The 11,917-nt window shown below is 41.2% G+C and overlaps 1 protein-coding gene across 2 annotated transcripts; it reads right to left on the bottom strand.

Moving 5' to 3' along the window:
* Positions 1–3,270: 3,270 nt before the first annotated feature.
* On the bottom strand, positions 3,271–11,915 carry LOC136431125 (peroxiredoxin-like). 2 transcript variants are annotated; one of them, XM_066422375.1, is made up of 7 exons: positions 11,792–11,915; positions 8,397–8,454; positions 6,428–6,572; positions 5,493–5,628; positions 5,025–5,128; positions 4,399–4,564; positions 3,271–3,879 (listed from the first exon to the last, which is right to left on the bottom strand). In XM_066422375.1, exons 1-7 carry the CDS (start codon positions 11,825–11,827, stop codon positions 3,829–3,831), a joined length of 696 nt encoding a protein of 231 aa, XP_066278472.1. In that variant the 5' UTR covers positions 11,828–11,915; the 3' UTR covers positions 3,271–3,828. The 2 variants fall into 2 exon arrangements, with proteins under 2 accessions (XP_066278472.1, XP_066278473.1); XM_066422376.1 differs by lacking the exon at positions 6,428–6,572 and adding an exon at positions 6,974–7,115 and having other exon boundaries at positions 11,792–11,914.
* Positions 11,916–11,917: the final 2 nt, after the last annotated feature.

Here is an 11,917-nt window from a genome sequence, read left to right as displayed (position 1 = left end):
ACAAAATCAAATATAGAACAGAACAGGAGATGACTCTCCTTTGAAGGTCACATGAGGAAGTTCCAAGGAACAAAAATGGCAACATGCACAGGAAACAACTTATCAGGAAAGGAAATAACATACCAGGAAAGGAAGTTAACACTTACAGAGAAGGATGTATCAAGATAACTCACAGATTCTGTAACAATACTTTAAACAGTAAAAAGATTTGATTGACAGCGATGCATCCCTGCCATCATATAAAGACTTAATACGCTATTTCCTTTCACAGCACCAAGTGATTACCATCAAGCTTTTGATCAGTCCTCAGATCATTGTCAGGTTGAAATGACTGGAAGCTCATTGGTAAGCGGAAATAGTGTATAAAAACTTTATAATGTCAATTACCATTACACATGAACTTTCATTCAACTACAGCCATCATTTTGCAAGAGATTGTGCTTGGAACTATGGTTATGAGTGCTCAAGATTTTGTAGAGGTGTGATTTGAATTCCTCATCCTTGCAATACTGTGAATGCCTTTAACTTTGCGGGAATTTAATTTCGCGGTAAGGAGAAAATGGAGTGTTCCCGGTGGTTTTTAGTTTGCGGTTGAAACGATGCGGTAGGCAGGCGGAAAACAGAACAAGCATTTTCACAGTGGTTTGCAGTTCGCGGCAAAGACTTCACTGAGAAAACCGTGAACATCAAACCACCTCGAAAATTTAGACATTTACAGTATCATAGATGAAAGAATGCAACCTGAAACGGGCACTCAGCGCCAGGCAGGTCCGTGTGACTTACTGGCAGCAGATAACAAAGTGACCTTGACATTTTGGATAAAACGTGGTTTAAGCATCTGCAAATGTCAGCGGCAACACTTTGGTGACATCATCACCAGACTGACGTCTGTTCCCATCCCAGTTCAAATCTCCACCTGTTCTTTGAACTTATCACTATCAGGCAGACAACCATGATAACAAAGCAGAGTTTGGAAGGAAAATTTTGTATTGATAAAGAAATGGAGTCACTGATGAAAAGTAGTGGATGCTACTTGAAACGTCTGTCCGTTTCTAAAATCATATCCAGTTGCTTGAGTAACTGTTATTGGCGTATTGTATTACCTGGATGTCTAACCTTCATCGACATGATAAAGAAATGGTTTGTAAATTTTGCTAAGTCCTCAGTAGGTGTTGTTATAACAAAAGTCCAAATATTGCTCACTGGACACCCTCTTTGTAACTATGAAAATTAAAGCAGAAATATCAGGTGGCATAGTATGTTCAGCATTTATCTGGAACTATTACCTTAGTTATGACATGAAATATCATCCTTTACTCCAAACAACAAAATACAACTATATTTGGTCAACTGTATACTGTTATTTGCTGCCAGAAAATTATCTGTTTTTGCCATTTGTCATTTGTATCTGGATCCCTTGCAAGAATTTGCAAATATTGTCTTCATTCATGTTTTCATGTCTAACATTTTATACATTTGAAATGTTCGTGAAGTTCAAGTTGTTGGGTAGTTCTATGATTGCACAGCCAGTCAGGTTAGATCATCTCTACGTACTGTAAATCTGGCAACTTTTTTGGTGTTTTTTTGGCAATTTTTGCGTTGACCTTTCCACTGCAAATTCATGACACCATGAATATGTCTCCCTTGTATGACTACTGTATGTCTACTACAGAATCATCCCCAAAAAACAGCGAAAATCTCCTTTTCCCTCCTACCATGCAATAAAACCACTGCGAAAGTAAATGAATTTACAGTATCAACCGCACGAACACTACACAATAACCTTTATGTTGATGTGTCTGTTATGTAAAGACGTGATTTTGAATTTAGTAGAAAGTTGAAAGCTGAGTCATCTACTGCATGGTGTACTGTCTGACTGTACATATTGTGTGAAACATTTGTACAGCCTTTACCATATCATGTTTCAACAAAGTTCATACAGAGTTGTTGTAATACTGATTTTACATACTTTGTATTTAGAATTTTGTACATCGTTGTTTGTATCATCAGTTACTTAAATATCTGTGGTTATTTAGAGGTCACAGAGCCAATCATGCATTGTAAATTTGTGGTTTGAAAAAAACACGACAGTACAATTTTCAAATTTAGAAGAAGAAAAAAACTGTCAATGAGGTGACAAACAAAATGATTGCAAAAAAAATCCTGAGATAACTGTATGGTAGTGTTGTAAAATGTTTCAAAACAAATTGGCTTTGCTCATTTTTCAGCCAAATATGTAGCAGAAATAACAAAAACCATGAGACACTCTTGTTTTTGAGTGAAGATCCGAAACATCATCTGAAAGATTGTACGCAGTCCTCAAGTGCCAAAGAGAGCTTGTTCTACAAATGTTTTTTTTTTTCAGTGGACCAGACTGCTTTGCTGAAATGCTTGCAAATTACATTAAAGACCTCTTGCTCAGATGAAGCATTTGATGCTGCTTTGCATATTAGATTTAATTACATTCTTGTCTTGTAGCAATTCCGTGCCATTTGGGTAGCTTTAGTGTAAAAAAAATACATTCAGTCATTGACGCATCATAGATTGTTGTACCTACAGGCCAACATGCAATGTCATTTAACTGTTAAAATGAAACTTGATGGAATTTTGCTCTTGTGCAACACAGTGTCAGTGCTTCTTGCTTTGAACATCACTTGATAATAAGACTTTGTGGAAATGGCTAAAACAGTTATTTTGAAAGATACCTACACCATGGCTTCACAACACAACACAGCACAGCAACTGTCAGGCCATGTCACACAAACAGTATCACACACATTTATCACAGTTCTGTGTATGTGTTCCTGTTTGATTTAACACACTGAGAGCTGAGATACGATAAAACATAATACGTGAGACAAAGTGTAATGTTTATCTGATAGCTTAGGGTGCAATAGGCTGTGCCACGATATACTACATTGTTTTTATGTAAAGAAATATGGTTAATACAGCTATAAGCTTACTAAGGTTATTGAATACTTTGTTGTGTAGTGGAAAATATTCACTTAGGGTGCAATGTTTGTGTTCTGTTAGTTTAAAGGAAAAGCTGTTGTTCCGTTTTGTGCTGAAAAATATTGTCAATGTTTTGTGTATCAATAAATATCTCCAGTTGTAATTCAGACTTTGTTTTTTTGTGTGCTTTTTTTAGGGGGCCACAAGAAAGGGGCCACAATGACCAGGTGGTCCTTATTTTGGGATGATCACTAGTACAGTTACATATAGTTTTATACTGTATAAACTTAGAAATCAATACACAGAATAGAGCACACGTGAGTTTGACTAGATATTGTATATTGCTTTCTGTACTAGCAAACACAACACACAAATCCCAGCCATAAAGATTCAAACTTAGTTCCATGATGTGGCAAGAAAAGTGTTCAGATGAATTTTACATTAGGTTGCATGATAATGGCTCACAACATACGTAGATACAAATACACCTGGCTGCATAATGCTAGCCTGAGTGCAATCCTAGTTACTTAACCAGGGCTCTCATACTCAAGCAAGCATAATGCAATAATTGAAGCACAAATTTGAAGTCCGGTTTGATACAAAGTCACAAACACAGAAGTGGTAGTTAAGAGTAGTCCACCCCTTTGTACATTGTTTTGGGTAAAACCTACTTTTTACATACAGTTCATATTGTAATATTCCTCTGGTTTGTTAATGATTAGCAACAGTATATGTAAAATGTTAGTGACAAGTTAAGATCTTTTTCAAGTGCTGTCCCTTCATCAACAACTTTACGAACTAATTGCTTGTGAGTGAGATCAGATGACATCTTTTCTACCTGCTGACTGTGATCCTGTGACTGCTCGCCCTTGACATCTAGCTCGCCTTGTCAAAATACTTCTTCGATCCCTTTGGATCTGGTTTGATCTGTGAGGAAGAATGAGACCTTTTTAGTGGTTTGCAGTAATTCATTGTGACACGTAAATCATCACCATACAGATCCACAAAAAAAGATTCACAAGCTAAAACGTAGTAGCATCATTTGTGCTCAGTGCAGGATAATGAATGGTGTAAAAATCATGGGACTATAGTTGGTATGCAGGAAAGGCAGCACAAATGAAATAATCCTAGTTCACAGTGTGTGTGTGTGTGTGTGTGTGTGTGTATGTGTGTGTGTGTGTGTGAGTGTGTGCGTATGGTGTGCATGTGTGCGTGTGTCTGTGTGTGTGCATGTGTGTGTGTTTGCATGTGTTTCTTTGTTCAGGAATGATAAACATGAATATTCAGTGTTAGTTCCTACCGTGTCTTCCCCTGGCTGCCAGCCTGTGGGACAAACCTTGTCACGGGTGTGTGTGCACATGTGTGTGTAAGTGTGTGTGAGTATGCGTGTGTGTATGTGCTTCTTTGTTAAGGAATGATGAATATTCAGTTAGTGTTAGTTCTTACCGTGTCTTCCCCCGGCTGCCAGCCAGCGGGACACACCTCTCCGTGCTTCTCCACAAACTGGAAGGCTTGGATGAGTCGGATGGTTTCATCCACCGAGCGCCCCACAGGCAGGTCGTTCACACTCATGTGCCTGATGATCCCACGGGGATCAATAATGAACAAGCCCCTGTGGACAGGAGGGAGGGGATCAATAATGAACTCTCCCCTGTGGACTAAAACACGTGGCAAGTCTTTAGCCTGATTGAATCGCGCTTCAGGGGCCACAAAAGCCCGAGACAGCGGGAGTTTGCATTACACAGACTTCTTCAGGAAGTCTTCCTCAGGATATAATATAGATTTGGCAAATACAGTATGAAGCAGGATTACAAAACATGTATGTGTGTATAATAAATATATACATCATTTCTTTCACAAAATGAAACTACTAGAAACCAGTTGCATTTCTTTATTTTGCACTATCCCTACGATCAGTCTGTCCTAACATGCTGCAGTGTTCCTGATTTTATACATAACAGGACGTCTTCTGACAGAAAAAAGTAGTGATTCTACATTCTTCCAGATTAGTCATCCTTCTTCAAACCTTCATTTCAAACTTGCATCATTTCAAACCGAGCTCGTCATCTTACCTGAGAGCAATCCCAGCATCCTCCAGCAGCACTCCGTAGTCCCTCGCAATCTTCTTGTTAAAGTCAGACAGCAGTGCTATCTTCATCTCTCCCAAGCCTCCTTGCTGCAACAAAGAGTAGAAGTGCAAAATTAAGATGAGGTTAATAAAGCAAAGAAATGACGACAGGTTCATGATCATTACACTGGGAAATTTCCCTGGCTCTTTTTGACAAGCACAAGGAACAGTGGACCATGGCTTAACTTTCCGGACTGTGATCCTTTGAGTAGTGTGCATGTCTAGAGAGCGACAACAGTCAGGATGACCAAACTCTAGATTCAGAATCAGAGGTTACAAGCTATAATATAGGGTGACTAACCACTGGACTGCATAGCTACGTATAACAAGGACTTTACTTAGACTTAGATCCTCCCGTGCCTAGTGGCACATTGGGCAGCAAGCTTTCTCCAAGGATTACAAGTATGTATACCTTCCTAGGTGTGTTGATCCATGCCAGATGGCTGAAGTGTGAGTCTGTGGACACCCCCACCACCTCTGCCTTCAGCTTCTGGAACTCCTCGGCCTTCTCACTGAACGCAATGATCTCAGTCGGACAAACAAACGTGCTGGCAGGGAGGGAAGAGAACAGTGATTCCAACAGTTTTCACTGTAGTATCAAGTGTAGCAAAAATTTATTACAACTACCATCCAAGTTCCTAACTATTCAGGTATACCAACTAGCACTACAACTGCAATATTCACCTACAAGCACCATGGTAGCATATAGGGGTGGATACCGGTTCAGCTTAATAAGGTCCAAGTCCAAGTTTAGGTCCAGAGATTTAGTTTCAGGTCCGGACCTGAACCTGGACCTGATCCTATCCAGTTGATGTTTTGTTTTATTAGACCAATATTAAGCATAGAGAATTAATACTGACATACACGACTATAAAAGTTTCTTGGTGAGAAAACTTTCAAGATAAACCGGTGTTTGATATTTGAATGTTGCACTTATTCTAAATGCCTTTTTTGTCAGAGGGGACACTCAAAACACTTTTTATCAAACAAAATAGAAAAATATATTTGTACTTTGTTCAGTTTTTTTTGGACTCAGGCTTTGGCTTTCAGGTTTTTTGGACTTGGTTCTTGGATGTTATAAAGGTCCGAATCAGGTCCAGCAAACCGGTATCCACCCCTAGTAGCATAGTAGTAACAGTAGTATCCAGTATATATAGATAGCAAGACATTCAAAATACCTTAAAATATTGACAACAAAAGAAGGTTCACAGAGCACAGTAGGAACATGAAGAAAAACTCAATGATAGACAATACACAAGCAGGAGCACTTACAATCACCCCACCACTGGACAATGCACAAATCAACACCAAAAGGAATATGTCGAAAGTTGTAGTCAATCCACTTACAAATCTAGTGGATAGAATAAGAGGACCACATATTTTCCCTTGAAGTCATGGAGAGCGATATCTTGGAACCCATTCCCAACTACAGCTGTACCCTTGAAGGCAGGTGCCCGGCAGGTGACAGCAGCAGCAACAGGAACAGGTGGCACTGGACGCACACACACACATAGAACACAGCTTATCAGCACTGCAAAAACACACTTATGCACCTGTCACACAGCAGAAAAATCAATCAGCCAACGAGTCTGCAAGCTCTATATGAAATTTTTGGCAGCAATACCCGTGTTCTCTTGTTCATTGCATGATTTTTAGAGATCGGCCAATGTTCACAGGCCCTGTACAATGTGTTGAGGTGGATTTTCAAGTGAAAAGTATGATTGAGTCTCTGGCAATTTTCAAACTTGGTACCCTTCTGGCAATCAACTAATATGGCGTTGAGTTTGTCGGCTGTGTGTCAGGGGCTTAAGCACCCACGGGTTAATACCATTCTGGTTTGATTCCCTCTGGGCACTACGACCAGGTTTCTAACTATCTACTACAGGCACTTACAAGTCCAGAGGGTAGAATAGCAGCACCAGGTATCCATCCTTGAAGTCGACGAGGCTGATATCTTTGAACTCCCCGTTTACTACTGCCGTGCCTTTAAAGTCTGGGGCAGGCTGGGTAACTGCAGGGGCCTGTAAGCAGGAAGCTGCACACCAGGGAGAAGGAACAGAAGGCCATGCAGGTGAAACACATGGTTATGCAGACTTTCTTACTTCAAGTTATTTGCAAAACGAAAAGAAAAATTCACCTCATTAGCCATTGCCAACATATTGAGATGCTGGGGGTGGGGGGTGCAACAGAAATTTCAACTTGTTGCAACTTAGCAGCAAGAGTGCCAGAAAAGTTTTAACTTTTAGTTTCATTTTTCTATGCTAATAAAGATCTAATAGGTTTTCGGATAACCAGAGCAGCATCTTGTTAGAAACAGCAGGTGTTTAAGTTTCCAGCATTAGCTAACATAAAATTTCTCCCTGTCAACATGCAAGAACAACACCATCACAAGCTTGGTGCATGGACAGAGCACAGCAAAGCAAGTTAACAGGATAAAAGCACTGGTGTTTGCCCATTTGACACCTTTATATCTCATTGACAGCTTTGATTGCTATAATAGTTGGGTGCTCCCAGGGCAAAAACGACTGTCCATTTGGGGATACAGATTCAGACAGGTACAGATCTGGTCTCATGAAATGATAATGCTGGGACATAGTGATCTACAAGCAGATGTCAGGAGGACTTTTTCTGACTACACAGCTTCTCTGACAGACCCCCAATCTTCAAGCAGATGTCAGAAGGCAAAATCGTGCCATTTTTGTAGTTAAGCTCCTCATTTCCACCTGAGGATGCTCAGTGTGCTCCGACAGTAATGACATTCAACGACAGGATACAGTAGTTTGGAATTGGATGAAGATATGATCCGGACTGTGATAGGACACGTTATTATGATCATATTATGTGTTCGTTTATTTATTTTTGTAATCATCTATTATCATTGTTCCCGTGATGCCTTCCCCTCCAAACTGGACCTCTGAGAAGAACGGCTGAGGCTGACAGTATAAATAAAATGTATTGATGGATTTCTGTTTGAATATAAACAGCCTTCCAAATGGGAGCAAGAAAAACGTTACAATTTTGTCCGCAAACGTCTGCTTGAAGACTGCCACTCCCACCACAGTAAAGGACTAACAAGAGAAAACGTTATGATATTCCTCCCAACATCTGTTTGGAGATTTCAGTAGTCTAAACTGATGTTACGTGAGAAACTCAGCATCAGCTCTCGATCTAGCCTTGACCTCCATGTATTTATATATCTATATATTCATATATTTGGCTACACTTTGTTGTTTCCTTTATGTGTTCAATAAATGGTCTGAACGATGTGACAAGAGAATCTAAGAGATTATGTGCTTTATGATAATAAGACTCTCACCTGAGCTGAAAGCATGTTTGTGTGACCCCTGTGCTGCCAGTCGACTCACCGCCCCAACCTGCACAAAAACACACGGGGTATAACGTACGTCACGGGATGGCCAGACACATTCGGTGGTCGCAGAGATCTATCAGCCGCAACGCGCAGACACATTCGACGCGCCGCGGAAAAATCAGCCGTCCGCGCGGACCTATCAGCCGCAACGCGCAGACAAATTCGACGCCGCGCGGACCTATCAGCCCTTCGTGAGGAAAACTCAGCCGTGGGACAGCGCCATCAGGTGTCTCACTACTGCCTTCAGAGAGCGATGGAAAGGCCGCGCCAAGGTAGGTCCTCCACAATTTCCTTCTCTAGCGTCATATAGAGACATCGACTGGTAATCTAACTAGGCCTATCAGGTGCCAGACTATTTTAGGGTCATCCGGAGCCAGAAATAATCGGCAGGTCTTCAAATTAAGTCGAGATATAGGGAGAACGGTTCTCAATCGGTGACAGACCACATCGAAGTTATCAAGGTAAACAGTGGCTAATGCCGTATTTTGGGCCATTAGAAGCAAAGGCATCGGCGGTTTTGACGTCTTTTAGTGTGATTGGGTGTCCAGAACAACGTAACATACTCTGGCATTGATGTAATATGCCCACAGAGCGAAAATATGTGATAGAATTGATACCGCTATATAACGCCCCCCTCCCCATTTTCTAGTAAAGTTACGGCCCATATCTTATACATGTAGTTGTATAGTAAGCATTAACAGGCAATAGTGTTTTTGTCGCCTCGATTGATTTTGGCGATATGCGAGGAATACCTTCTGTCAATTTAAGGGATTATCCTCATCTAGATGATTCAATGAACATCTCATACGTTTCTCGCAAGATTGTTTATTATATTGTTACTACTATTACCCAGGTATAATGTGTCACTGCAAGTAATCAACCCTGACCTTTTTCAGAAATGACTCATCGACTCAGGATGACACTATATCCGCGGAAAAGGTGTAGAAACAAAGCAACGGGCACCTGGAAAGCAAACACGCGAAGTTGACGATGTATGGGTAACAGAAGATAACATTGGCATTGGTGACAGCACTGTAGCAAGTCCCGGGCAGAAAGAAACACAACTCTCCTGGTCAACTCCTACTCAAGCTAGCGTCAAGGCCACTTTTTCTGGACTGTGGGCTTCTCCCCCTTTATACGAAAGGCACTAAGCCACGGAAATCATTCAATGTACAACTGGAATATTCAAATAACTTCATCAATTTTGGTACTATGCAGTATATTTGAAATAGCGCAGGATATTAGATGAAGACCATACTTTGTCAGGTTGTTATATTTACAGATGTAAGTAATGGACCATCTCAGCGTTGCATCATTGTACTGACCATCAGTATTTCCTGAAATGTTAATCCAAAAATGACACACAAAATATAGGTATGTATAACTAAGTTTATTCTGGTTCTTTACAAAATATATATTTGCTGAATTGCAATACCATGTTCTTGATCTTGTTATACATCACTTGGCAAATGACTATGTTGTAATCATATTGCACTGTAGCTTAATTTCTTGCTATAGATTACAAATTAAAGTATTCTGATCGTTTATAAATATTGACTCTTAAAAAAGAAGAACAAAGTCAAAACCAATCAAATACCGAGGCTCGGCGCCGTCATTTTCCCAACACTACAGATGAAAATATGGCACTGTACAGGTGCATTATACACGAGGTATACCTTCTTGTGAAACAACAAATATAATTATATGAACCAGAATTACTGCATGATTACATATAAGTTCTTCCTTTTTATGAAACCTGTAATCACACTTGTAGCACTGACAAACGTCTTCACTCTGGGATTGTCATGGGTTCTGTGATGATGTTTCAGGACTTCTTTTTTTATGACTTAAAGAACTTTCCACATTTGTCACAAAAATCCCAATCTGAGTGCACTATCATGTGCTTCTTCACTTGAACTCTTTCTGACAAACTGAGCACTCCTTAGATGATTCAACTAAGTGATCCTGAAAGTCTCTAGCATAAATAAAGTCTTTATTGCACAGCCCACACTAAATTGCTGGTCCTTTATCAGCCACATGGCATCGACGCTTGCTTGTGTTCAGCTAGTGAACCGCTGTTCGCTTAGCACTTGCCATGTGTACACAGACTGCACTGTAGGCCTGCGTGTGGGGGAGGAGACATGCTTTTCTACATCTTCAGCTGGCAAAACCACACCAGGTAGGTCATCGGACTCGTTGGACTCTTCCGAAGACACTGAACCCTCACTGGATCCACTGGTGCTGGTGTTTGAATGGGATCCACTGGTGCTGTTACTTGAAGACCAGGTACCCTGTTCCTCCCCAAGGCATGGCTTGTCAGGTGGTTCTACATCTCCCTCCTGAAGGCTAGACTGTGGGGTGGAACAGGTGGTTTTACATTTGTGGTCACATGCACAAACCTGTCCTACTCATCAAACTCCATGGCTGAAATGCAAATTCCAAAGATGAATGCCTTTGTCTGGATAAACTTTGATGACTATGCATCTTCATTTAAATGACCACAACTGTGTCGCTTCTTATGGCTTTAATACTGCTATAAGATATGTCAACATCGTTCTAGTACTTCTACACATGGTGGTTCGTACTGAAGGATGGGGGAGGGGGGCGTTATATAGCGGTATCACTTCTATCACATATTTTCGCTCTGTTGGCATATTATGTCAATTCCAGAGTATGTTACGTTGTTCTGGACACCCAATCACACTAAAAGACGTCAAAACCGCCGATGTCTTTGCTTCTAATGGCCCAAAATACGGCATTAGCCACTGTTTACCTTGATAACTTCGATGTGGTCTGTCACCGATTGAGAACCGTTCTCCCTATATCTCGACTTAATTTGAAGACCTGCCGATTATTTCTGGCTCCGGATGACCCTAAAATAGTCTGGCACCTGATAGGCCTAGTTAGATTACCAGTCGATGTCTCTATATGACGCTAGAGAAGGAAATTGTGGAGGACCTACCTTGGCGCGGCCTTTCCATCGCTCTCTGAAGGCAGTAGTGAGACACCTGATGGCGCTGTCCCACGGCTGAGTTTTCCTCGCGAAGGGCTGATAGGTCCACGCGGCGTCGAATTTGTCTGCGCGTTGCGGCTGATAGGTCCGCGCGGACGGCTGATTTTTCCGCGGCGCGTCGAATGTGTCTGCGCGTTGCGGCTGATAGATCTCTGCGACCACCGAATGTGTCTGGCCATCCCGTGACGTACGTTATACCCCGTGAAACAACCCTGTCAGTCTATAACGTCGTCATCACGGTATCGCGCCGGGAACACATTTCATGCAGGTGTAAGTTTCAGACCTGATGTAGCTCAATAAAACAGGAGAAATCCTGTGACTTTCTCACCCCTCGTCGGAATCCGAACCGCAGGAGACTCGCCATGATGAAGATGTCTGGAACAATCTGGAACAGTGCACTGAGTTTAGGGGGTCAAAATGTAAATTCAAAATCTTTAGAAATGTATTATGGAGA

This window comes from Branchiostoma lanceolatum, chromosome 3 (genome assembly GCF_035083965.1).
Source record: "Branchiostoma lanceolatum isolate klBraLanc5 chromosome 3, klBraLanc5.hap2, whole genome shotgun sequence".
Taxonomy (NCBI): domain Eukaryota; kingdom Metazoa; phylum Chordata; class Leptocardii; order Amphioxiformes; family Branchiostomatidae; genus Branchiostoma; species Branchiostoma lanceolatum.
The sequence above is the reverse complement of the archived record's forward strand: the minus strand, read 5'-3'. Positions and strand labels throughout refer to the sequence as shown.

Coding starts and splice junctions, on each gene's coding strand:
- LOC136431125 (XM_066422375.1), bottom strand. CDS start 11,827: ATGGCGAGTCTCCTGCGGTTCGGATTCCGACGAGGG. Junction 5,629..6,427: donor TTATTCTATCCACTAGATTT/GTAAGTGGATTG, acceptor CCTCCCTGCCAG/CACGTTTGTTTGTCCGACTG. Junction 4,565..5,024: donor GATGCTGGGATTGCTCTCAG/GTAAGATGACGA, acceptor TCCTGTCCACAG/GGGCTTGTTCATTATTGATC.